Source organism: Myodes glareolus, chromosome 9, assembly GCF_982192425.1.
Source record: "Myodes glareolus chromosome 9, mMyoGla1.1, whole genome shotgun sequence".
Taxonomy (NCBI): domain Eukaryota; kingdom Metazoa; phylum Chordata; class Mammalia; order Rodentia; family Cricetidae; genus Myodes; species Myodes glareolus.
In genome coordinates, this window is record NC_142034.1 from 54,479,175 (window position 1) to 54,505,849 (window position 26,675).

The window sequence follows — 26,675 nt, forward strand, 5'->3', positions numbered from 1 at the left end:
CCCGGGAAATCGGCGGGGAGGGAGGCGACAGGATCAGAAAAATTCTCCTCCTCCTGTCACGTCAAAAGAACACCCAACCAGGGAGCCCGAGCCCGAGGGTCAACAACTACAGCGCGCGCGCTCCGTGCAGGCCGGTGCGGGCGGCCCCGTAGCGCAAGGGAGGGCGGGAAAGGAAGGGGCGGGACCAGGGGCGAATCTATAAAAGGCGTCATTCAGCCAGTTCTCTCCTCAGAAGCGCAGAGAGCGCGGCCGGGACGGTTGGAGAAGAAGGTGGCTCCCGGAAGGGGAGAGACAAACTGCTGTAACCTCTGCCGTTCAGGATCCCGGTTTCTTATTTATTCGTTACCCCTTTTCTTCTTCCTCCTTCCCAAAACCTCCTCCTCTCCTCCCTTCTTTTGTTTCTTTTTTGGGAGCCGACAACTCTCCGGAAAGGGAGAAAAGGCTTTCTTTCTGCCCTTCTCGTTTCCCCGCCTCTTCCCCTCCCCCTCCTTTCCCTCCTCCGGCCTTTTCCTCTCTACTCCGGGAGATCTTTCCCGGTGGCCGCCCGGACGGGGTCTGAGCGCTTAGGCGGCGGTGGCGCAGGCTTTTTGTAGCGAGATTTGCGCCTGCGCAGCGCGACTGCCTCGCCATGCACGGGGGTGGCCCCCCCTCCGGGGACAGCGCATGCCCGCTGCGCACCATCAAGAGAGTGCAGTTCGGAGTCCTGAGTCCAGATGAGTTGGTAAGTTGTCCAGCCCTTCCCTTTCCAGTGCCTCCGGGTGAGCCTGGGAGGATGGACCAATGACGCTGTGGGGTACAACCTTCAGGTTCCCAAAATTAAATCATGCCAGGATTTAAACAATTTAGTGCAATGTCTGTGATGGGTGTTTGGCTGGACAGAGAAAATGATTTAGTACTTTAGAATTGCCGCGGTTTAACAAGAGTCCAGAATCGGGTAATGGAGCCGAACTGTGGTGGCGCTCACTCCTTTAATCCCAGCACTCAGGAGGCAGTGGCAGGTGGATCTCTTGAGTTCGAGGCCAGCCTGCTCTACAAGAATAAGAGTTCCAGGACAGGCTCCAAAGCTACAGAGAAACCCTGTCTCGAAAAACCAAAAAAAGGAAAAAAAAGACAGTTTGGATAGAAAGTGGATTCTGAAGTTGTTGTTTTTGTTTGTTTGTTTTGTTTTTTACCCCTTTCACAAATAGTGAGCATTCTGGTCTGTGATAGTCCCCAGGCACTGGAACACACAACTGAACAATATGACAAGGACCCTATCTTCTAGAACATTTTCTGTGGGAAAACAACAGAGAAGGGCTGGAGAGATGGCTCAGGGGTTAAGAGCATTGCCTGCTCTTCCAAAGGTCCTGAGTTCAATTCCCAGCAACCACATGGTGGCTCACAACCATCTGTAATGGGGTCTGGTGCCCTCTTCTGGCCTGCAGGCATACACGCGGACAGAATATTGTATACATAATAAATAAATAAATAAATAAAAAAAAAGAAAACAACAGAGAAGACAGAATAAGAATTAAAAGAATGACCAAATATAGTTAAGTGCCTAGAATAAAGTGAAACAAGGAAGTTCTGTAAAAAGTCACTGAAATTGACTGATGTCAGGGTTTGGGAGACCTGTTAGAAGAAGTGACATACCACAGTAGTGAAGAGTGTCAATCATTGATGGCATGGGTTCAGGGGGAAGGGCTTATTTTTACGTAGAGGAAACGAATGTTATGAAACTGAGGGAGAAATAGAATTGTATCATAGAGACAGCCAGTGTTGGGGCAAGGGTTAGTTGGATGAGGAGCATGTTTCAAAGCATGCTGAAGAAGCTTGGGATATTGTAAATTATGCTAGAGTCAGAATTTCTATTTCAGTAGGAAGCCATTGGATAATTGTAAAAGAATGACAACGGTTTTTGTGCAGATACATACACGTATAGTAGTTGTGTCCAGAGCTGATGGGAAGTGGATGAAGATAGACATAACCATGTCCAGAGAGGGATAGCTGCTTTTGCAGACGTGAGCGTCTTCCTGCTGAACAACTAACAGGAGAGAATACAATAAAATGGTTGTCTTGAGGGGAAAAGGACTCAACTATGACAGAACTCACAAAAACAAGTAAAAAAAAAAAAAACCCTGCATTGGCGTTTGGAACACCCAAACCACAGAGTAAATTCCAGGTCAATATTTAAGCAAAGTAATAAGACATCAAAAAAAAAAAATAGAGGCTTTTAGGGGAACTGCTACCAGAGGATGAACACTTACTTACATTAATAAGTAAAATAAAGGCAGATTTTATGGTGAGCTGATAAGCTAAGCGATGTACATGTAAGAGAAAGGCAGATATGAGCCGCTATTTATCAGAGACTCTTGACAGAGCTTAAAAACAGACAAAACTGGGAAACAATTTGCAATGTGATGAGCAGGGTTTGATTTCTCAGTTTTTCGGGGGCTCAGAGTCAGCCTTTCTTGTGCATGCTAGGCAAGTGCTCTGACCATTTAGCTACATGTGTCCCCAGCTCTTGGCGTTTTGAAACGGAATCTTGCTGTTCGGTCCAGGCTGCCTTGGGAAGCTGGTTCTCCTGCTTTAGCTTTCTGAGTACCGAGAGTATAGGCTTACACCACCACACTTGGCTTGGGTAGGTTTTTTCCTCACAATTAAAAAAAAAAAAAATTTAGACTGGGTGAAAAAAAATGTCTTGAGCAGTTAGGAGTGCTTGTTTGTTTGTTGCCCTTGTGGAGGACCCCAGTAGTGGCTCACAAGCGTTCGTAACTCTAGTTGTAGCGGATCTTGTACCTTCTTCTAACCTGTGGGCACTGTATGCACTTTATATGCAGGCAAAACATTAATACAGATACAATTTTTTAAAAATAATTTTTGTTGTTGTTTTGTTTTTTGAGACAGGGTTTTTCTGTAGCTTTGGAACATATCCTGGTACTAGCTCTTGTAGTCCAGGCTGGCCTCAAACTCAGAGTTCCACCTTACTCTGCGCCTCCCGAGTGCTAGGATTAAAGGTGTGCGCTTACCTTTACTGCCATACCTACCCATTGACCACTGATCTGCAGAAGCCCTTCCTTAGTCTTCTGCAGTTGTAGAACAGGCTAGTGAGATCTTTTCATCATGTTCCTTTCCTTAATGGAGTTTTTTCAGGAGGATCCAGACTCCTAGTCTGACCTTTAGATTATGTACCTGCTTCCCTCTCTATCTTCTTACCAGTCTCCTGGTAAATTAAATTTTTAGAAATATTTTTTAGATTTGTTTATGTTACGTATGAATGTTTGCCAACATGCATACATGTACACCATTTGTGTACCTGGGAGAGTCAGAAGAGGACATTGGATCTCCTGGAACTGGAGCTATCATGTGGGTGCTGGGAACCAAACCTGGGTCCTCTGCAAGAGTTAACAAGTGCTCTTAGCCACTCTGCCATCTCTCTAGTCCCTTTCCCTTCCCTTTGTCACTTGACCTGCTTAACACTGCAAGCTTATTGCTTCAGGGGCTGTTTAATCATTGTCTCTGCTACTTGAAATAACGTCCAGCCCTCTTACATGCCTTGTTCTTCATGTCAGTATGTTCTGTGTTTCGATGTCTACCCTGACTCTTTAAATAGCATCCTTCATTCTGTAACCCTTACCCTGTTTTACTTTAATAGACTGGAAGATTTTTTTTTTAAACTTTTTGTTCACTGTTGAATGCTGTTACCCAGCATTTTCAGTAGTTCCTGATGCTGACTGGTATGTCATTAAAATTATCTGGGTAAATAAGTGAATAGTTGTACAGATTACATTTCAAAGGATTATTTGTTTTAACATTTGAAAATGACAATTGAAAGTCATAAATATTTACTAAAAGGAACCCTTCTTGAATAACTTAGATCCTATCTTTATAATAGAGCAAGAGTATCCTAATAGGCTTAATCCAGTGTCCCTAAATTGCTGTCACATTTGAGGCACTGTAGCAAACTCAAAGGGCATAGGGAATTGTTCTGCCTTCTGGAGAGAAGCATAGGTACTCTGTGAACTAATTGCACACGGTTCAGTTTCAACATTAGGTGGCGCTGGATCCCTTTGAATGACATCGTATATTTGTGAAGCCAAATTGTTTTTTGTTTGGTTTAGCTTTTTTGTTTGTAATTTTATTTAATTATATGTTCATAATGTCAGCATAGGGCTGTGTGTATACTAGTACAGGTGCTCAGAGATAAGAGGTGTCAGATGCCCTGAAGCTGTATTGAAGTCTTTGCCCAAAAAAAGAAAGAAAGAAAAAGACTTGTTGTGTGTTTGTATATGCCGTGTTAATGTGGTGTGCCTGGAGAGGCCAGAAATGGTGGTGGATGCTCTGGAGCTGGTGTTAGAAGTGGTTGTGCGCCGGCAGACATAGGTGCTGGGAATCCTGCTCCAGTCATCTGCAAGAACGTTTTATGGGTTCGCTTTTGTGTTTTCGAGACAGGGTTTCTCTGTGTAACAGTCCTAGCTGTCCTGGAACTTGGTTTGTAGACCAGGCTGGCCTCGAACTCACAGAGAGTCTGCCTGTCTCTGCCTTCTGAGTGCTGGGATTAGAGATGTGCTCCGCCACACCTTGGCTCTCTAATATGTGTTCTTAAACAGTGAGTCATCTCTCCAGCTCCAGTTTTTGTTTTTGAGACAGTGTTTGGATCTGAGTTCTGGGAGTACAGGCATATACCACTGTGCCTATACCACAAAACTGCAGTTTTAGCTGTTACTAAGGACTAGCAGATTTGCAGCAAGAAATAAGGGTGGTGTTTGCTTATCTGATCCCAAGAATTGAGAAGTTGTAAGTACCTAAGAGTTGTGGTACGTAAGAAATTTTGGTTATTTAGGGAAAAATAAAACTATTCTTCGTTATTTTATTAGACAAGGTCTCTAGATAGGCCTGGGCTGGCCTTGTATTCTCATTCCTCCTGAGATTACAGGCACATGTCACCACACCTGGCTCTATTTTAATGAATTAAAATATTCTCCAGTTTATGTTCTATGTATTATTTTTCTTTCAAATGACTACTATTGACTTAAATATTTTTAAGTTTAGGTTTCCTCCCTTAATGGATGGTTCTTTTTTGGTGGTGTTATGAGCAGATATATGAAAAAGTTACTTACCGGTGTGTAGAATGCGCCCTCCTGTTTATTTTTCCTTTGGAGACTTGGTCTCACAATGTGGTCCTGGCTGATCTAGAACTCATTACATAACCAATAACTCAGGCAGGCTTGCCTCAAACTTGGCTCTTTCATCTTCCTGAACACTGTGATAACAAGGAATGAGCCATTATGCCTGGCCTTTTACCTCTTTTTAAAAGATACAGCACTTGGGGCTGGGGAGATGACTCAGATGGTAAGAACTTGGTTTCAGTTCCTAATAACCATAAAAGCCAGGTATAGAGATTGTGCTCCTGTAATCCCAGCAGTGAGGAAATACAGTCTCTGGCGCTTCCTAGCTAGTCAGTCTAGCCACATTGGTGAACTCTAGGTTCAGTGAGAGACCCTGTTTTTGAGGGAAATACATGGTTTTATTTATTTGGAAGGTTAATTTAGGGGGGGGGGCTTCCTGTGTAATGTTCCTCAGTTTTGAGGTAGAAATTGACTTACAGAAGGTCCTTTGAATTGGTAGACTGTCTGCTGCCAGGACTAGAGAGATGGCTTGGTGGTTAACATCAACTGCTCTCGGAGAGGGCCTGAGTTACCCATATCAGTGACTCAAACTGCCTGTAATTCCAGCCCCAAGGGGCTCTCACCTCTGAGGGCCCCTGCACTCATGGATACACACCCATACATACACAGACACACATACTCATACAGACACACACACTCATACATACAATTGGAAAGAATATGTGCTGCTATGGGGCTAAAGAGCTGGCTCGGCGGTTAAGAGCAGTCGCTACTGGGCCTTGGTTTAACTTCCAGCACACATGTGACAACTTATAACACCTTAATTCAGTTCCAGGGAGTTCAGTGCCCTCTTCTGGCCTCCTGGCACCAGGTATACATGCAGTATGCTTGCATCCATGCAAGTAGAACATCCAAGAGAAAAGTCTGCCAGACACAGTGCCAGTGCTTGTAAATTGAAGGCTGTCCTGGTCATTACTGCTAGTTCCCGGCCATTTAGGGCTACACAGTAAGGTGTGTGTGTGTGTGTGTGTGTGTGTGTGTGTGTGTGTGTGTGTGTGAGAGAGAGAGAGAGAGAGAGAATGACCTAGCATTAAACCCTCACACATGCTAAGCTCACACTGTACCACCAAATTACATCCTCTGTCATTTCAGTGCTCTTTGAGGTAGTGTGAGTTATACTGATGAGTGAGATTATCTTTGTCTTAAAATTAATTATGAGCTAATAAGGGACTGGTTTCCTACATATATGCAACCAGGGTGTTTAATCATATGCTGGTGTATTTAATCATACACACATGCACACACATATATGTACGTGTATATATACACACTACATATATATGATGCATGATCTGTGCCCTCAAGGATTATAGTCAAGTGGGCATAACTGTTATGTAAGCAAATAGTTAGTTCTTTCTGAAACCTTGTCTAGTGCCAGGTCTTAGACAGTGTAGTTCAGTATTAACCAATGGCTGTTGAGAGCTTTATGTTTATCCAGCAGACACATGAATGGGATCCAGGGTGCTCAACTTGTTTGAGGTTATAGACTACATAGGGAGTCCAAGGCCAGCCTATGCTACCCTAATTCTGTCATAAAAATGAATGAATGGGGTTGGATAGATGACTCAGGTTAAGAGCACTGACTTCTCTTCCAGAGGTCCTGAGTTCAATTCCCAGCAACTACATGGAGGCTCACAACCATCAGTAATGAGATCTGGTGCCCTCTTCTGGCCTAAGGCATACATGCAGGAAGAACCCTGTATACATAATTAATAAAAAGTCTTAAAAAAAAAAAAAGAATGGTTTGGGCATGGTGGTAGCCCAAGCCACTCTGGAAGCTGAGGCAGGCAGGTCTCTGAGTTCAAGGGAAACCAGGGCTACTTAGGTACTTTTTTTTTTTTGAGGTCCTGTCTCAAAAAAGAAAAAAAAAAGTGATTATCATTGTTTCTGCTATAGTAAGGGAGAGTGGGATGAAGTGTTTAGGACTGGAGAATGCTGGGTTTCACTTCTGCTGACTACTTGAAACTGAAGGCTTGGGTAAATAGCTTCATGCACTATAAAGTTTCTAGTATCTAAGAGATAAGAATTCATTCCTAGGATGTCATTGGTTAGTATTAAAGAAACAAGTTTTGTCTATATCTCAGTGTTAATACTCAATGAAGTTTTATTAAATTGAAGTTTAATCCTCTAGAAGCTGGTGGACCAAAGCTTGACTGATTTGAAAGTCTGATCTTCGTTGTGTGAGAGGATACTAAGATTGTATTGACCACCATAGCTACTTCCAAACCAGGAATATAATATGGCCTTGTGACAGAGTGCTTGCCTAGCATGCTTGTAGCCCTGGGTTTGACCCCAGGACTACATTCTCCTCCCCGTACATACATAGGGACAGAAAAAAGACCTTATCTTCTCAGCTCCCCTAGATCTCTCACTGAATTGGCCCCATTGAGTCCTGGCTCCATCTTTCTTGGGACTTGAGCTCTTCATTTCTGTTCTGCCAACCTGTACAATATCTGGTTGTCCTTGCATACATCCAGACTTCCACCTGGATATGGAAGTGTTCAGGCAGTTTAGGCCCTTGGGGAGGAGGAGTAAGTAGCAAATATAGGGGTTAAAGAGGGGACTCAATCTCCAAGTGCCTCGTTCCTCCTTAGCAGCTGACTTTAAAAGTTGGCAAACATTTCTTGACAGCACACCTAGGCAGGTGCAGAGAGGTTTTGCCCGGGCCTCAGATAACCATTGGCTTGATTTCAGCTTGGGGGAAGAAAAACATAATTTTGGGTTTGGACACCCCACATACCTCTTGAAGCATCTTACATCTCTTTCTGTCACGTCCTGTGGATGTCATGGTGAGACATGTGACACAGATGTCTGGGGTTCAAGTGCTAGCTGGAAGCAGGTGGACTGGGCTTGGTGATGCACGTGGAATCTTAGTTTTTGGAAGAAAGAAAGGAGGATCTTGAGTTTGAGGCCAGCATGAGCCACATAGCAATAGAGCCAAGACTCATACTCTGTTAGGAACATGTGCCAACTCATCCTCTCTACCCCTCTTGCACACACAGTGACTGGACATGCTTTGGGGATATGGGACTCACGTTTAGTATTTCAGAGTTTTAGCTATGCTGACATTTCCATTTCTTTTATTTACTTATTATATATACAGTGTTCTGCCTGCATGTATGCCTGCAGGTCAGAAGAGGGCACCAGATCTCATTATGGATGGTTATGAGCCACCACGTGGTTGTTGGAAATTGAACTCAGGATCTCTGGAGCCAGTGCTCTTAACCTTTGAGCCCCTGACATTCCCATTTCATACTGGGTTAAAGAAGTGGTATGGGGGCTGGAGAGATGGCTCAGAGGTTAAGAACATTGCCTGCCCTTCCAAAGGTCCTGAGTTCAATTCCCAGCAACCACATGGTGGCTCACAACCATCTGTAATGAGGTCTGGTGCCCTCTTCTGGCCTGCAGGCATATACACAGACAGAATATTGTATACATAATAAATAAATATTAAAAAAAAAAGAAAAAAAAGAAGTGGTATGGTATTTTCTTAGGCTTTAGTGCATAACTCTGTAGCTCTGCAAACTAGGATTCGTACTTAGTTGGTGCTGACTTTTCTTTTGTGCAGAAACGGATGTCTGTGACAGAGGGTGGCATCAAATACCCAGAGACAACTGAGGGAGGTCGCCCCAAGCTTGGGGGACTAATGGATCCAAGGCAGGGAGTTATTGAGCGAACTGGCCGCTGCCAAACATGTGCAGGTAAGTGCTGGGGTCAGAGGAATCCACAATGGGGCGGTTTTAGGTCCTTAAAGCCAGGAATGGGTGACTACCTAAAAGTCTATAGTCTCATTGGGAGGTCATTGGGAACTTTTTAAGAAAGTGCTCGGTATGTTTTTCCACAGGTAACATGACTGAGTGTCCTGGCCACTTTGGCCACATTGAACTGGCCAAGCCTGTGTTTCATGTGGGTTTCCTGGTGAAGACAATGAAGGTTTTACGCTGTGTCTGCTTCTTCTGCTCCAAACTGCTCGTTGATTCCGTGAGTAGGGCATGGTCCCTAGTCTAGGAGGGCAGTTGCTACCTGAGGCACAGGGCAGCTCCAATTGACCCTGCTCTATTCTTTCCCCAGAACAACCCGAAGATTAAGGACATCCTGGCCAAATCAAAGGGGCAGCCCAAGAAGCGGCTTACACATGTCTATGACCTTTGCAAGGGCAAGAACATCTGTGAAGGTGGAGAGGAAATGGACAACAAGTTTGGTGTGGAGCAACCTGAGGGGGATGAGGATCTGACCAAAGAGAAGGTGACAGGGACTGGCTAAGACTGGGGAAGTTGTTGTGATTTACAAAAGCGGAACGAGAGAAAGACACATTCTGTAGAGTCACATGGAGGGCTTTTTATTGGGGGACAGGGGTAGGAAAAGGGGACAGGGGAGACCGGCCTCTGGGGACAGGAGTGGCAGAAGAGAAAAGAGGCAGAGAGAGTGAGAGACACAGAAGGTGGGCAGGCCTACCTTTTAAAAGGGAATGTAGTGAATGTGCACAGGGATGCTCTTAGTGGCTGCAGCTGAGGGTCAGGACTCTAAGGGCAGGACAGTACAGATGCCTGAATACTAGCAAAAGTAGCTGTAGAAAATGGGGTGAGATGACACAGAACTGGGATGTGCTGGCCTAGTGTGGCAGGAGTGACCCAGTCCTAGGTTCTGATGGATCTTCTTTGGAAGGGCCATGGTGGCTGCGGGCGGTACCAGCCACGGATCCGGCGCTCTGGCCTGGAGCTTTATGCTGAGTGGAAACACGTTAATGAAGACTCTCAGGAGAAGAAGATCTTGCTGAGTCCAGAGCGAGTCCATGAAATCTTCAAGCGCATCTCAGACGAGGAGTGTTTTGTTCTGGGCATGGAGCCTCGCTACGCCCGGCCTGAGTGGATGATTGTCACAGTGTTGCCTGTGCCTCCTCTCTCCGTGCGTCCTGCTGTGGTGATGCAGGGATCTGCCCGCAACCAGGTCAGCTGTTCTTAGGACTACATCTTGGGTGCGTGGCTAGGTATCTGGGGAAGGAACATGTGACTAGAAGATGGTTTCAGATACACCTGTGGCATAGCATATGTAGCTGTGTGACCTTTAAAGCCCTTTCATTATCGCCCAGGGTATTGTGAGGGGAGTCACTCTGTATATCTGGCATATGTGTGCTGAGTACTTAGGTAGTGGTAGCCTGACCATGATGATGCTGATTTTTTGCTTCAGGATGATCTGACTCACAAACTGGCTGACATCGTGAAGATCAACAATCAGCTGCGGCGAAATGAGCAGAATGGCGCAGCTGCCCATGTCATCGCAGAGGATGTGAAGCTCCTTCAATTCCATGTGGCCACCATGGTGGACAATGAACTGCCCGGCTTACCCCGTGTGCGTCTACACACTCTTGCCCTTATGGATTGGAGCCAGGGTGGGGGCCAGGATGAATAAACAGAACTCGAGGAGAACCCAGTACTGACTGCCTGGGTATCCCTTCCTGTGTTTTCTTATAGGCCATGCAGAAGTCTGGCCGTCCCCTCAAGTCCTTGAAGCAACGGTTGAAGGGCAAGGAAGGACGGGTTCGAGGGAATCTAATGGGCAAACGAGTGGACTTCTCAGCCCGTACTGTCATCACTCCTGACCCTAATCTATCCATTGACCAAGTTGGTGTGCCCCGCTCCATTGCTGCCAACATGACCTTTGCAGAGATTGTCACCCCCTTCAACATTGACAGGTGTGCTTTAGTCCATTAACCTTGATAAGGTGGTGGGGCACATGTTCTCAGAAGTGTGCCTTCCTCATCTGGAAGAGACAGCTTGGAGTGAGGAGGGATGTTGAGGTTTGTGTTTGGCATCCACTTGTGGTTTGGGGATGAAGGCGGGAATGGGAGCTTTTTGGAAAGTATTTTGTTCATTTCATACTTCTTTTTTTAGACTTCAGGAATTAGTACGCAGGGGAAACAGCCAGTATCCAGGAGCAAAGTACATCATTCGAGACAATGGTGATCGAATTGACTTGCGTTTCCATCCTAAACCCAGTGACCTGCACCTGCAGACTGGCTATAAGGCATGTAATAGGCTATGGCCCTTCATTAATCACCGGAGCAGGAAGCCTCCTATAGAATGGGAACTGACTTAGATTTAAGCTTGTTGAATGGTGGTTGTTTTAGGGAGGTGGGAGTGCTGTGGGTTTGGGTTTTAGTTTGAGTTTTTTGGTTTTTTGTTTGTTTGGAACAGGTTTTCACCATATACCCCAGGCTAACCTGGAACTCTCAGACTTCAATTTTTTGTGTGTGTGTTTGTTTTGGGTGGTTTGTTTTTGTTTTGTGTGTGTGTGTGTGTGTGGTTTTTTGTCATTGGTTTTTTTGTTTTGTTTTGTTTTTGGTTTGGTTTGGTTTTCTCAAGACAAGATTTCTCTGTATAGCTCTATCTGTCCTGGAAGACTCTCTGTAGACCAGGCTGGCCTTGATCTGTCTGCCTCTGCCTACCCAGTGCTGGGATTAAAGGTGTGCACCACCACCACCGGGTAGCTGACAGACTTCAAATTCGTGTTGCTCCTGCCTTAGGGTCCTTAGTGCTGGTGTGTGCCACTACTGATACTGTTTTAAAGGGTTGTGCTGCCAGCCATTGACACCAGAATGGGTTGTATCAGCAGTGTTAGCATGTCTATGGCAGGGGAGAGTGTCATGCACTTGGTACTACATCTTCTTATCCCTAATAAGCTGATATTGGACCAGAGCTGTACAAAAGGGGTGTTTGATAGAAATTCAGCATGCTATCATCTCTCTTTCAGTCTATGAGAGCCTCTATGTCCACTGTCACTTCATTCTAGTGTACCTCCTTCCTGAGCCCTGTCTGTACCTCGCCCCTCCAGGTGGAACGGCACATGTGTGACGGGGATATCGTTATCTTCAATCGTCAGCCAACTTTGCACAAAATGTCCATGATGGGGCATCGGGTCCGCATCCTCCCTTGGTCTACTTTTCGCTTGAATCTTAGGTCAGTTCTCTACCTGAGGGGAATCAGACTGAGATGGAAACAGACCAGGCAATTCTATCAATTGTCACTGAAGACATAGTCCGAACTCGAACTCGGAGTTTCTTCTCTCTTGGCTACAGTGTGACAACGCCATACAATGCAGACTTTGATGGGGATGAGATGAATTTGCACCTGCCACAGTCTCTGGAGACACGGGCAGAGATCCAGGAGTTGGCCATGGTGCCTCGAATGATTGTCACCCCCCAGAGCAATCGACCTGTCATGGGTATTGTGCAAGACACACTCACCGCAGTACGCAAATTTACGAAAAGAGATGTCTTCCTGGAGCGGGTATGTGATCCAAATGGAAACTTTGGTGGGCGAAAGGATCTTAAAGTAGGAAAGAGCCAGGGAAGAAGAGCTATAGTGTTTTTTTGTTTTGGTTTGGTTTGGTTTGGTTTGGTTTGTTTTTCAAGACAGGGTTTCTCTGTAGCTTTGGAGCCTGTCCTGGAATTAGCTCTTGTAGACCAGGCTGGCCTCGAATTTACAGAGATCCGCCTGCCTCTGCCTCCCTAGTGCTGGGATTAAAGGCCTGTGCCTCCACCGCCCGACTGTGGTGTTTTGTTTTTTTTAATTCATGTATTGTCTTTAAAATAAAGATAAGGGAAAGTATGTCCTTGTTAAACTTTTATCACTTCTTTATTTTTGCCTTTACTTATTTCCTAATAAGTAAAAGAAAAATAAGATCTTATTATTGCTATAATTTTTTTTAAACTAAAAATTTGGAAGATTAGCCAGGCACTGGTGGCATACGCCTTTAATCCCAGTACTTGGGGAGGCAGAGGCAGGTGGATGGATCTCTGTGAGTTTGAGGCCAGCCTGGTCTACAAAGTGAGTTCTAGGACAGCCAGAGATATACAGAGAAATCCTGTCTCGAAAAAAATGAAGAAAAAAAAATTTGGAAGACACTTCTAGCATCATTTTGCTTCTAGAATCTGGCTTTCCTTGTTGAATAGAAAACTTCCCAAATATTCCTGAGAGAAGGAAACTTGAGGTGGTCTGACTTTCTCCTTCCCCCTTTTCTTTCTTTTCTTACTGTTTACCTCACAGGGTGAAGTGATGAACCTTCTAATGTTCCTGTCCACGTGGGATGGGAAGGTCCCACAGCCAGCTATTCTCAAACCCCGGCCCCTGTGGACAGGCAAGCAGATCTTCTCACTCATCATACCTGGTCACATCAATTGCATCCGTACCCACAGCACCCATCCTGACGATGAAGACAGTGGCCCTTACAAGCACATCTCTCCTGGAGACACCAAAGTAAGGCCTGACATCTGGGTATATGGATAAAAGATTTGGACTTGGGAATGAGAACAAAATTTTGAGTGTGCTCTTGTCCACAGGTGGTGGTGGAGAATGGAGAGCTTATCATGGGCATCCTTTGTAAGAAGTCTCTGGGCACCTCAGCAGGCTCTCTGGTTCACATCTCCTACCTAGAGATGGGTCATGACATCACTCGCCTCTTCTACTCCAACATTCAAACTGTCATTAACAACTGGCTCCTCATCGAGGGCAAGTGCTTCCAAATCATATATGAAACTCTTTTCCCTCTTACTGTTTATCCGTTTTTTTGTTTACACTCTCTTCCCAGGATGCCTTAGAGTCCAAAATGATTGATTGTTGCTAATGCTTTTCTTTTTCCCTAGGTCATACCATTGGTATTGGAGACTCCATTGCTGATTCCAAGACTTACCAGGACATCCAGAACACTATTAAGAAGGCTAAACAAGATGTAATAGAGGTGAGAAGAAGGCTGGGCAGAGAAGAGCGTCTTAGGGAATTTGAACTTAACAACCGCAAGAGCAAAATGGATATAAGAGTTTAGAGGAAAGGGGAATAGAGACTCGTGTGTCAATGAAAACTCTTGTCTCCAGGTCATTGAGAAGGCTCACAACAATGAACTGGAACCCACCCCAGGAAACACATTACGTCAAACATTTGAGAATCAAGTGAATCGCATTCTCAATGATGCTCGAGATAAGACTGGCTCCTCTGCACAGAAATCCCTGTCTGAATACAACAACTTCAAGTCCATGGTGGTATCTGGAGCTAAAGGTTCCAAGATCAACATCTCTCAGGTAAGAATTTTTTTTCAGATATGAGGACTATACCAGAGTCTGGAGGGAGAAGGCAGCTGTGTCTAGGTTTTGGTGTGGGTAAGATGCAAGAATAGTGGGGATTCCCCTACCACCACTGCAATGTTGGGGCTTGAAACAAGGTCCGCTTACATGTGAACAGCCTGTTTTTCTTTTCTTCTAAGTACATGTTCTTACTGTGTACCCCATGTTGAATTTGCAATTAGTAACCTACCTCCTCCAAGTGTTAGGATTACAGCCATGTGCCTCTATTCCTGGCCTTTTTTTTTGGTGTGTGTAGGGGGCTTTCAAGAGGGTTCTCTGTAGCTTTGGAGCCTGTCCTGGAACTAGCTCTTGTAGACCAGGCTGGTCTTGAACTCATAGAGATCTGCCTGCCTCTGCCTCCCGAGTGCTGGGATTAAAGATATGTATCACCACCATCTGGCTTTATTCTTAAGGCAAGGGAAAGTTTTATGCAGCTTCTTTTTCTGTTTCCTAGGTCATTGCTGTTGTTGGGCAGCAGAACGTGGAGGGCAAACGGATCCCCTTTGGATTTAAGCATCGGACTCTTCCTCACTTTATCAAGGATGATTATGGTCCTGAGAGTCGAGGCTTTGTAGAGAACTCATACTTGGCTGGTCTCACACCCACTGAATTCTTCTTCCATGCCATGGGAGGACGAGAAGGTCTCATCGACACAGCCGTTAAGACTGCTGAGACTGGTAAGGCCTTTTCAGAGTGCATGTGCATGTGGAGATGGGGCTGGGAATTCTTGGGCTGTAGGTTTCTGTTCCCCAAGGTGAATTTTGTCCTCTAGATCTTTGAGCTCTTTCACCTTCTTGCCTCAGGTCTTTCTCTTGACTCCCTTTCCCAGGGTATATTCAGCGAAGGCTGATAAAATCCATGGAGTCGGTGATGGTGAAATACGACGCAACTGTGCGGAACTCCATCAATCAAGTTGTTCAGCTGCGCTACGGAGAAGATGGCCTCGCAGGCGAGAGCGTTGAGTTCCAGAATCTGGCTACACTTAAACCTTCTAACAAAGCTTTTGAGAAGAAGTAAGAAGGCGGGCACACAGATGGTTCCCGCCCCTGGGCCATAGTGCCTGAGTTAAATTATTTGCCTTATAGCAGTGACCTAATGCATCCTGCAGCGGGCTTTACTTCCAGCACCACCATTTCTCCATCCATCAGGAATAGTTGCTGCATGGGAAGAGAGTGGATGGATACAGAGACAGATTTGAGATCGGCCCCTATTTTGTCCCTAGTGATAGCACAAAGCGTAAAGAAACAGTACAAGCATAGGTCCCATTAGCTGGCCTGGGGCCTGGGTCTTATACAAGATTCTTGCCTCCAAAGCCCTGTTCCTTCCAAGTGATCTGTGCACATTGGAAAACCTCACACTATACCTTATGAGGGTGAGAACACAGAACAGAGCCCATGTGTCCCCTAATTTCACCTCCTTGTCACCTTCAGGTTCCGTTTTGATTATACCAATGAGAGGGCCCTGCGGCGAACTCTACAGGAGGATCTGGTAAAGGATGTACTGAGCAATGCACACATACAGAATGAACTGGAACGGGAATTTGAGCGGATGCGTGAGGATCGGGAAGTTCTCAGGGTCATCTTCCCAACTGGTGACAGCAAGGTACATGCAGATGAGAAGTGCTAGACTAGAGAGGTCCTACTGTTGCACAGCTATATTGTTGACAGTCCTGCCTCAACCCCTCCTCCCTCAGGTGGTCCTCCCCTGTAACCTTCTGCGTATGATCTGGAATGCTCAGAAAATCTTCCACATCAACCCTCGGCTTCCCTCTGACCTGCATCCCATCAAAGTGGTAGAGGGTAAGTGATGCCTCTTTGTCTCCAGGCTAGACTGGAGGGTGAGAGTCTGCTGTGGCTTGCTCTGACAATCTCTTTGCCTCATTGGGCCCCAGGAGTCAAGGAATTGAGCAAAAAGTTGGTCATCGTGAACGGGGATGACCCATTAAGTCGGCAGGCACAGGAGAATGCCACGTTGCTCTTCAACATCCACCTAAGATCCACACTCTGCTCTAGACGCATGGCCGAGGAGTTCCGGCTAAGTGGAGAGGCCTTTGACTGGCTGCTTGGGGAGATAGAGTCCAAGTTCAACCAAGCCATTGTGAGTGTTGATGTTTCTCTTCAGCCTTGAGTTTTATTCCTTTTTCTTACTGGTTTCTCTGGTTCCCAGCAATTGCCCATTTCTCTTCGCATTGCTTGATATCTTTGCAAGGCTGCTATGCACAGTTATGCCATTGTATCACAGCAACATTAAAAGGAGCAAGGATTGGCAGTCCCATGTGAAGGAAACTGAGCTTCATCTGAAGTGACCATCAAGCAGTGCTTATTCAGAAAATTAGCGTCATGACTAGGATATGAAATTATTAGAACAGTCTTTATTTTCCTACAATGTCTACTACTGTATGAGAATTCTAATTCAGATAAATATAGGAAATAAAAGAAGTTGGTAGAAAAGAAATTGCAGGCACTGTACCAGATTTTCACTGTCTTTGAGGATTTTAGAGAATAATGGAAGGATGGAAAGGCATTATTATAATGAAACTGGAGAGAGGTGGCTCAGCAGCTAAGAGCACTTGTTGCTCTTGAGGGGAACTAGGTTCAGTTCTCAACATGTGCTCACAACTGTCTGGTTCTTTATAGGCACCGGGCAAAAAAGTAGTGCAAAGACATACACATAAGCAAAATACCCATATACATTTTAAAAATAATAATGGATGGGCATGGTGACACATGCCTTTAGTCCCAGCACTTTGGAGACAGAGACAGATCTCTTGAGTTTGAGGCTAGCCTGGTCTACAGAGAAAGTTCCAGGACAGCCAGAACTACAGAGAAACCCTCTCTCATAATAATAATGATAATGATAATAAGGGGAACTGGAAAGATGGCTCAGTTGTTTAAAGCACCTGTTATTCTTGCATAGGATGTGGGTTTAGTTTACCTACATGGTAACCCCCAAAAATCTGAAATTCTAGTTCCAGACATCCATTGCCCTCTTCTGACCCCTGTGGGTACCAGCCACACATATGTGCAAGTAAAAGTTAAAAGGAAAACATAACTGACATACTTCTGAATCTAAGATAAATCTAGAATCGACACATCAGTTAAAAATGCATTAGAGGGGCTGGAAAGATGGCACAGTGGTTAAGAGCACTGGCTATTCTTGCAGAGGATCTGGGTTCAATTCCTAGCATGCATGTGGCAGCTCACAAGTACCTGTAACTACCTGCAGAGGATCTGACAGTCTCACACAGGCATGCATGCTGACAAAAAGTGCATTAGAGCCAGGTGATGGTGGTGCACACCTTTAATCCTAAAACTTGGCAGGTAAAGATAGGTGGATCTCTGAGTTTGAGGACAGCCTGGTTTACATTAGCAAGTTCCAGGATAGCCAGGGCTTCACAGAGAAACCCTGTCTCAAAAAGCCAAATTATAATAATAGGAAATATATCACCATTGAAAGAATAATTTAAATGGGAAGACAACCCCTATGTTTGGGTTAGAAAACTCAGATGTTGTTAAATGTCTCTAATCTCCAAAGTGATCTATAGACTTTGCACAGTCCTTAACAAAATTGCAGTGGGCTTTTAAGGCACAAATTTAAAAGTTGATCCTAATGAAATCCATATGGAAATACAAATGACTCAGAATAAGCAAATTCATTTTTGAAAGATCAAACAGAACTAGTATATAATAGCTCAACAGGTGGTACTTGCCACCAAGCCTGAGAACCTGTGTTTGTCTCTATAACCTCCATGAGCCCCCATGATGTAAGGTAAGCATTGACTTTGGAGACAGGTTACAAGAGCTGTCTGGAAATAGCTCTTGTAGACCAGGCTGGCCTTGAACTCAAAGAGATCCGCCTGCCTCTGCTCCCTGAGTTGGGCTTAAAGGTGTGCGCCACCCTACCTGGCAAGTATTAACTTTTATAAATTGTCCTCTCACCTCCACATGTGTGCCGTGGCATGCATGAGCTTACACATATACACATATAGGCCTTGTGGAGGTAGGTTGTAGGCATGGGCTGGAGAGATGGCTCAGTGATTTAGAACAATGGTTACTTTTCCAAAGGACCTGAGTTCAATTCCTAGTAACTACATGATGGTTCATAATCGTAACTGCAGTCATAGGATCTAACTACTGGCTGTGGGCACCAGCATACATGCTGCACAGGCACACATGCAGGCGAAACACCACAGACATAAAACAAAAATTTCTTTAGAGAAGAAGAATGCATTTGGTATGTTAATAGTATCTATTTTTCTTTAATGTAACTAGGAAACAGTTTATGCAACATATCCCAGAGTGAGGGCGCTGACAGGTTATAAAGTGAAGCCTTCGTAAAGGAAGTAATCAAGGAAGGCTAAGTTTTAAGTGTCCTTTCCTTGCCACGCTCATCTCCCCCAGGTTTCTCTATAGTTAACAAATAGGCTCACCCTGACTGCATTCCACTGCTTGCACCATAGGCTTTGTCTGATGCCAGCTTTTCCATAGGCCCATCCTGGAGAAATGGTGGGAGCTCTGGCTGCACAGTCCCTTGGAGAACCTGCCACTCAGATGACTCTGAACACTTTTCACTATGCTGGTGTGTCTGCCAAGAATGTGACTCTGGGTGTTCCTCGACTTAAGGAGCTCATCAATATTTCCAAGAAGCCAAAGACCCCTTCGCTCACTGTCTTCCTATTAGGCCAGTCTGCTCGAGATGCCGAGAGGGCCAAGGTAGGAATCGGGATAATGGACTGCCTGGCAAGAAGAGGTTGAATCAAAAATACTTTTGTTTGAGGATTTAACTAGGCCTTTTGAGCTACCCCTGTGTCATGTCATGAGTCATTATCTCTTCCTAGGACATTCTATGCCGCTTGGAACATACAACATTAAGAAAAGTGACTGCCAACACAGCCATCTATTATGACCCCAACCCCCAGAGCACAGTGGTGGCAGAGGATCAGGAGTGGGTGAATGTGTACTATGAGATGCCTGACTTTGATGTTGCCCGAATATCCCCCTGGCTACTGCGTGTGGAGCTGGACCGAAAGCACATGACTGACCGGAAGCTCACTATGGAGCAGATAGCTGAAAAAATCAATGCAGGTAAGGCAGCCCACATGGATGTCCCACCTAGGTTTCTACCTTCATGGTTACGTGAGTCCCAAGAGTCATCCACCCACTTGGAAACACCTCTGCTTTCCAACAGGCCCTTTCCAGGATCCCTAACTCCTGCAGGTCCTCTCTGTACTTCTTTCTCTTTCCAGTGTGTTTTGGGTTTGGTTTGGGTGTATGCATTTGCATGTGTGTGCAATGTACATGTATTTTTTGAGGGGCACACTTGGATATCTGAAGGGCAAAGGTTGATATTGGATGTGTCTTTATCACTCTCCACCAAATATAAGAGTGTGTGTGTGTGTGTGTGTGTGTGTGTGTCTTGAGATAAGCTCTCTGGCTGAACCTGGAACCCTCTGTTTTATCTGGACTGGATGGCCGATGAGTCTCTAGGATTCTCCTCCCCGTCCCCAGCATTGCACTTGACCTTTACAAGGGTACTGGAACTCTCCAAACCCAGGTCCTAATGCTTCCCAAGCAAGTGCTTCTTTTTTACCCCTAAGACATCTCCTTGACCCCTGACCCCTTCCCTGTTTGTACAGAAGTGTTTATGAAAAGTCTCCATGAGAAGGAATAAGCTAAGAGTTCCTTCTGAGCGAAAAACTGCACATGAAATGAAACTAGGAAACAGTTAAATAGGTTTTCTCTCATGGTGCATCACTGTTCCCACCAGGTTTTGGCGATGATTTGAATTGCATCTTCAATGATGATAACGCAGAGAAGTTGGTCCTTCGTATCCGCATTATGAACAGTGATGAAAACAAGATGCAAGAGGTAAGTGGGGACCCAAGGAGAAAAAAAATGATGCATCCTAGAAAATCATTCAGTTTTATGTCATTAATCATTAAGGTGTGAGCAACATTAAAGGTCCAGTTGCACCCACCTGATGCAGTGTAGGAAATGGCTGATTAATAATGATTTTCAAGACTTTGGACAATGGACAATAACAAAATCTTTACAATGAAATCACATAGCATCCAGATAGACAACAGAAGGCACTGGAGTAGGGTGCTTCTCTCTCTGCCACTTGGCTCTCCTCCCAGAGCTCCTGCAACTTGCTTGTCCAAAGCAGCAGAGACTTCAGCCTTAGGAGCTGATTGGATAATAAGAGTTATTGTGATCTTGGGATTGGCCTAAGGATCTATGTTTGATGTGTGATGTGGTCCTGGTGTGACTCCTGAGAAGGGTGCTGGTCTGGAATTAGCTACATGGCTCGTGTGTTCCAGATTCCCTTGAGCCTTACTGTAGTGGTGAATTGGAGTCAGGTTCTAGCTGTGTAGCCCCAGAGGGAGTGCCGTGATTACAAGTGTGCCGTCCACAGTTTGGATAGTTGTGATTTCTGCTATTTCAAGTTTAGAAGGTGGGAGGAAAAAGAAAGCATTACTTCAGAGAGTTGTGGCTGGGTAGATAAAGGAGGATAAATCTAAATTGTAAGTTAAAAAAAAATAAAAAACTTGGAAGCATTGAGAAGTGTGCCTGATCTCAGCATTAGAGAGGACCAGACAGTCACAGTGAGTCCTCTTACCTGGAGCTGTCGTGCTTTAGTGCTGCTCTGATCACTTACATGAGGGAGTGTTGTGTTCATTGTTTTTCAGGAGTTTCTCTGTGTAGCTTTGGAGCCTGGCCTGGAACTCGCTCTATAGATCAGGTTGGCCTCAAGCGCACAGAGATCTGCCTGCCTCTGCCTCCCTAGCACTGGGATTAAAGGTGTGCGCCACCACATCTAGCCCTAGTGCTCCATCTTTTTGTTTTTTAAATGTATTTATGTATTTGGTTTTGGTATTGTTGTTGCTAGGTTTTTTTGTTTGTTTGTTTTTGTTTTTCCCAGAGACAGGGTTTCTACATGTAGCCCTGGCTGTCCTGGAGTTCATTGTGTAGACCAAGTTAGCCTCAAGTTCATAGAGATCCATCTGCTTCCTGAGTGTGAATTTTAAAAGTGCTGTCACCACACCCAGCTATTTTTGTTGTTGTTGTTGTTAATTTTAGGTGTGTGGAGGTGTTTCCATATGTGTATATCATCACAACTATGCCTTGTGCCCTTGGAGGTCTGAAGAAGCTTTTGGATCACTTGGCACTAGGGTTATAGGTCATTGTGAGTCACCGTGTGGGTGCTGGGAACCAAATCCTCTAAAAGGGCAATAAATGCTCTTAGACACGGCACCATCTCTCCAGCCACTCCAGGGTTCCTTAATGTTAAGTCATATCTCTGTTCTTAAACTCGTAATCGTCTGCCTTCATCTGCCAGTTACTAGGATTATAGATATGCTTCGCAATGCCTGGCTGTATGACATGAAGGACTTACTATTGACATATCTTGATAGATTATGCAATATGTTCATTAAATGCGGTCATTTTGGGGCTGGAGAGATGACGTGGTTAAGAGCACTGGCTGCTCTTCAGAGGACCTGGGTTCAGTTCCCGACACATGGTGCCTCACAATTGTCTTTAACTCCAGTTTCGAGGGATCTGATGCCCTCTTCTGGCCTCCATGGGCACTGCATACACATAATACATAGACATTTATGCAGGCAAATACCCATACACATAAAAATTATTTGTCAAGCCTGGTGGTGGCAGTACACACCTTTAATCTCAACACTCTGAAGCCAGAGGCAGGCGAATCTATCAAGTTCAAGGCCAGCCAGCCTGGTCTATAGAACGAGTACCAGAACGAACAGCCAAGACTATACAGAGAAATCCTGTGTGTGTATGTTGGGGGGGGGATACTGTTATTCTTACAGAGCACCCAGTGTCTACTCCCAGAACCCACAGAGTGGGTCACAATCATCAGTAACAAGTTCCAGGGTGTCGGTGCCTTCTGAGGTCCAAGGGCACCAGGCAGGTGTATTGTATATAGACATACTGGTAGACAGAACACTTGTAAACATAAATATATATATTTTCTTGAAAGTTATTTTAAAAAGCTAAGTCTTAGTGAAGCCAAGGAAGCAAGGTTTTTTGGAAGGCTGTAGTTTGGGGAGGGAGCAGGGAAGAGACCAAAGGTGCTGGGTCCTGACCTCACTCTTGTTGCAGGAGGAAGAGGTGGTGGATAAGATGGATGATGATGTTTTCCTGCGGTGTATTGAGTCCAACATGCTGACAGATATGACCCTGCAGGGGATTGAGCAAATTAGCAAGGTGAGCATTCGACCCCGCTCCCCCCTCCACTCCATGCCAGCTGCCTCGTTCTTTGTCTGCCTCCTGACCTGCCTGGGGCTCACTTTGTCCCTCCAGGTGTATATGCACTTACCTCAGACTGACAACAAGAAGAAGATCATTATCACAGAAGATGGAGAGTTCAAGGCCCTGCAGGAATGGATCTTGGAGACTGATGGTGTGAGCTTGATGCGGGTGCTGAGTGAGAAGGATGTGGACCCTGTGCGCACCACGTCCAATGATATCGTAGAGATCTTCACGGTAAGCCCACGGCACCATACCTAGAAGTCTCTCTAGGGTTCCCCACTCATGGTTTCCATGCTTAGACGGTCTGTCTGAATCAGTTTTTGAGTTTAGGATGGGCTGAGCCCTGTTATCCTCCTGACAGTCTGGGCAGTGACAGAATCAGGGAGACGGACAGAACCAACTTAATCTTGACTCTTCCTTCAACTCTGTGGCAGGTACTGGGTATTGAGGCTGTGCGGAAGGCTCTAGAGCGAGAACTGTACCATGTCATCTCCTTTGATGGTTCCTATGTCAATTATCGGCATTTGGCTCTCTTGTGTGACACCATGACCTGTCGCGGTCACTTGATGGCCATCACTCGTCACGGAGTCAACCGCCAGGACACTGGACCGCTCATGAAATGCTCCTTTGAGGAAACGGTAACGGCAGCTTTACCAAGGAGATGCACATGTAGGACAGACACACACACACACACTGGTTTTCAGAGGCAGGACTTTACTATGTCACCCTGCCCAGCCTTAAACTCTCGGTCATGCTCCTCCCTCAACCTTCTGAGGGCTTGGGTGACAAAACAAGCATGAGGCACTTGCCTCGCTGCCAGGGACAGTGTCCTTTTCACTGTGTGTGTGAGATGGGGTCTCACAGTGGAACTCTGACTGGAACTCACTGCATAGACCAGGCTGGCTTTGAACGTAGATCCTTCTGCCTCTGCTTCCCAAGTGCTAGGATTAAGTGTTGGGCCATCATGCCTAGCTTAGTAAAGGCAATTTCTGAGTAGGCTGAGAGAAGGGAGCTTGTGTGGAGAGAGCAGGTGCCATGGTTGTGGGCACTGCCCTTCACTGTGGTGATGATTGAATTGCTGTGGCTGCTGTATGTAGAGGGGCTGATGTGTCTCTTGTTGTTCAGGTGGACGTACTTATGGAAGCAGCTGCCCATGGGGAGAGTGACCCCATGAAGGGAGTCTCTGAGAACATCATGCTAGGCCAGCTTGCTCCAGCTGGCACTGGGTGTTTTGACCTCCTGCTTGATGCTGAGAAGTGCAAATATGGCATGGAGATCCCAACCAATATCCCTGGCCTTGGGGCTGCTGGACGTGAGTCTCAGGGCTTTGGCTGCTAGACCTGGCTGGGTCTGTGGAGGATAAGGGAGGGTCCCATTAACCCCGGAGTACTGTTCCTGATGACTTACTCTGGGCTTCTTTGCAGCTACTGGAATGTTCTTTGGCTCTGCACCCAGTCCGATGGGAGGAATATCTCCTGCAATGACACCCTGGAACCAGGGTGCAACCCCAGCCTATGGTGCCTGGTCCCCAAGTGTTGGTGAGTAGCCTAGTTCAGGAAGAGAACCATTGGGTTCAAGAGGCTGTGGGGGCTGGGGAAAGATTGAGCTACAGCTGATTCCACCTGCTCTCCTTCCAGGGAGTGGGATGACCCCGGGAGCAGCTGGCTTCTCTCCCAGTGCTGCATCTGATGCCAGTGGCTTTAGCCCAGGTTATTCTCCTGCATGGTCTCCCACACCAGGCTCTCCAGGCTCCCCTGGACCCTCGAGCCCATACATCCCCTCCCCAGGTAAGTTGCTACGCTCATTTCTTCTTCACCCCTTCCTTCTATGCCAGGCTCTCCATCACTTACCTCCCTTTTTTTGTCTTCTTCCTGCAGGTGGGGCTATGTCTCCCAGCTACTCACCAACATCACCTGCATATGAGCCACGCTCTCCTGGGGGCTATACACCCCAGAGCCCCTCATATTCCCCTACTTCACCTTCTTACTCCCCAACCTCTCCATCTTATTCTCCAACCAGTCCCAACTATAGCCCTACCTCTCCTAGTTACTCACCAACCTCTCCTAGTTACTCGCCAACCTCTCCTAGCTACTCGCCAACCTCTCCTAGCTACTCGCCAACTTCTCCCAGCTATTCCCCAACATCTCCAAGCTACTCCCCAACATCTCCCAGCTACTCGCCAACTTCTCCCAGCTATTCACCAACATCTCCAAGCTATTCACCAACATCTCCCAGCTACTCGCCAACTTCACCAAGCTATTCTCCCACCTCCCCCAGTTACTCACCAACATCTCCAAGCTATTCTCCTACATCTCCAAGCTACTCACCAACTTCTCCAAGTTACTCACCCACCAGCCCTAACTATTCTCCAACTAGTCCCAATTATACCCCAACATCACCCAGCTACAGCCCAACGTCACCTAGCTACTCACCTACTAGTCCAAACTACACACCGACCAGCCCTAACTACAGCCCAACCTCTCCAAGCTATTCCCCAACTTCACCCAGTTACTCCCCCACCTCACCAAGCTACTCCCCCTCCAGCCCACGGTACACACCACAGTCTCCAACCTACACACCAAGCTCTCCCAGCTATAGCCCCAGCTCTCCCAGCTACAGCCCCACTTCACCCAAGTATACCCCAACTAGTCCTTCCTACAGTCCCAGCTCTCCAGAGTATACCCCAACCTCTCCCAAATACTCACCTACAAGCCCTAAATATTCACCTACTTCTCCCAAGTATTCTCCTACCAGCCCTACTTACTCACCTACCACCCCAAAATACTCGCCAACCTCTCCCACATACTCACCAACCTCTCCAGTCTACACCCCAACCTCCCCCAAGTACTCACCTACTAGCCCCACCTACTCACCCACTTCCCCCAAGTACTCGCCCACAAGTCCCACCTACTCACCCACCTCCCCCAAGGGCTCCACTTACTCGCCCACTTCCCCTGGCTACTCGCCCACTAGCCCCACCTATAGCCTCACCAGCCCAGCCATCAGCCCAGATGACAGTGACGAGGAAAACTGAGCGTGAGCAGGGCGCAGCAGCAGGTTAGGGTCAGACAACTTAGTGGCCTACAAAGTCACTTCCTTCAGGTTGTGACCCTTGCCTGGTTCCCTTGTACATAACTCCTTGTGACAGAATCCTCTGGAAGTTCTGGATCCCACTTTTGATGGGACTTTTCATCTGTTCTTCACTCATCTGTCTTGGGACTCACTGACAGCTACAGGGTTTTGTTACCCCACTTCTTCCATGCCTGACTCCACAGTGAAGGTCTTCGCTTGCCTGTGACTTGATTGGGATTAAAGGCATTTTAACTTCTGAAGGCTAGTTCCTGCTTTGGGTCATGCAAATGATCTGGACGAACAAAGCTTAAACTGCCTTTTGTCTGTTATTTTTTTGAAATTTAAATAAAGTTTACTAATTTTGACCAAAAGTCTGTATGTGTACTGCTTATTTGGGGCTCAGAAAGGGGAGACTTTTTTTTTTTTGGAAAAGCACAAAAAAGGCTGGTGCAGGAGCAAACAATAAGTCTCCTAAATTCTGCTGTCAAGAGGCATGCTTTGTTGGTTTTCTCTCAAGGCATGGTTTCTCTGGGTAGCCCTGGCTGTCCTGGAACTTGATCTGTAGAGCAGACTGGCTTCGAACTCAGAGATACGCCTGTCTCTGCCTCCGGAGTGCTGGGATTAAAAGTGTACACTACCACTGCCTGATGAATGGTAGGGGTTTGGGTTGAGGTGTTTTTGTTTATTTGTTTTTTTAGTTTTTCGAGACAGGGTTTCTCTGTAGCTTTGGAGCCTGTCCTGGAACTAGCTTCTGTAGACCAGGCTGGCCTCGAACTCAGAGATTCACCTGCTTCTGCCTCCTGAGTGCTGGGATTAAAGGTTTGTGCCACCACCGTCTGGCAGAATCTAAACAACTGGGCCAGAGATATGGCTTGGGTTTGTCAGCATTGCTTTCTCTTCTGAGGACCTCAGTTCAGCTTCCAGCTCCACACAGTAGCTCACAACTATCTGTAACTCCAGTTCCAGGGGCTCTAACACCCTCATCTGACCTCAAAGAGTGCCAGACATGCATGTGGTACACAGATGTACATGCCTGTAAACATC

At 46.1% G+C, this 26,675-nt stretch overlaps 1 protein-coding gene across 1 annotated transcript; it reads left to right on the top strand.

Moving 5' to 3' along the window:
* The first annotated feature begins 232 nt into the window (after nt 1-232).
* Polr2a (RNA polymerase II subunit A) lies at nt 233-26,002 on the top strand. The gene is made up of 29 exons (XM_048448408.3): nt 233-721; nt 8,737-8,869; nt 9,013-9,149; nt 9,240-9,413; nt 9,834-10,115; nt 10,356-10,517; nt 10,640-10,860; nt 11,060-11,192; nt 12,000-12,124; nt 12,244-12,454; nt 13,214-13,423; nt 13,507-13,675; nt 13,810-13,904; nt 14,038-14,241; nt 14,738-14,960; nt 15,113-15,296; nt 15,714-15,885; nt 15,977-16,082; nt 16,175-16,380; nt 18,771-18,995; nt 19,121-19,367; nt 20,050-20,150; nt 22,410-22,514; nt 22,611-22,793; nt 22,994-23,197; nt 23,685-23,871; nt 23,984-24,097; nt 24,197-24,346; nt 24,437-26,002. The coding sequence occupies exons 1-29, from the start codon at nt 629-631 to the stop codon at nt 25,591-25,593; spliced, it is 5,913 nt and encodes a 1,970-aa protein (XP_048304365.1). The 5' UTR covers nt 233-628; the 3' UTR covers nt 25,594-26,002.
* The last annotated feature ends 673 nt before the right edge of the window (nt 26,003-26,675 follow it).

Bases quoted from the DNA above. Each gene is read 5' to 3' on its own strand.
- Polr2a (XM_048448408.3), top strand. From the start codon at position 629: ATGCACGGGGGTGGCCCCCCCTCCGGGGACAGCGCATGCCCGCTGCGC. The intron at 15,297-15,713 runs GTAAGAAGGCGG...TGTCACCTTCAG, and splicing joins AACAAAGCTTTTGAGAAGAA to GTTCCGTTTTGATTATACCA. The intron at 24,098-24,196 runs GTGAGTAGCCTA...CTCTCCTTCCAG, and splicing joins TGCCTGGTCCCCAAGTGTTG to GGAGTGGGATGACCCCGGGA.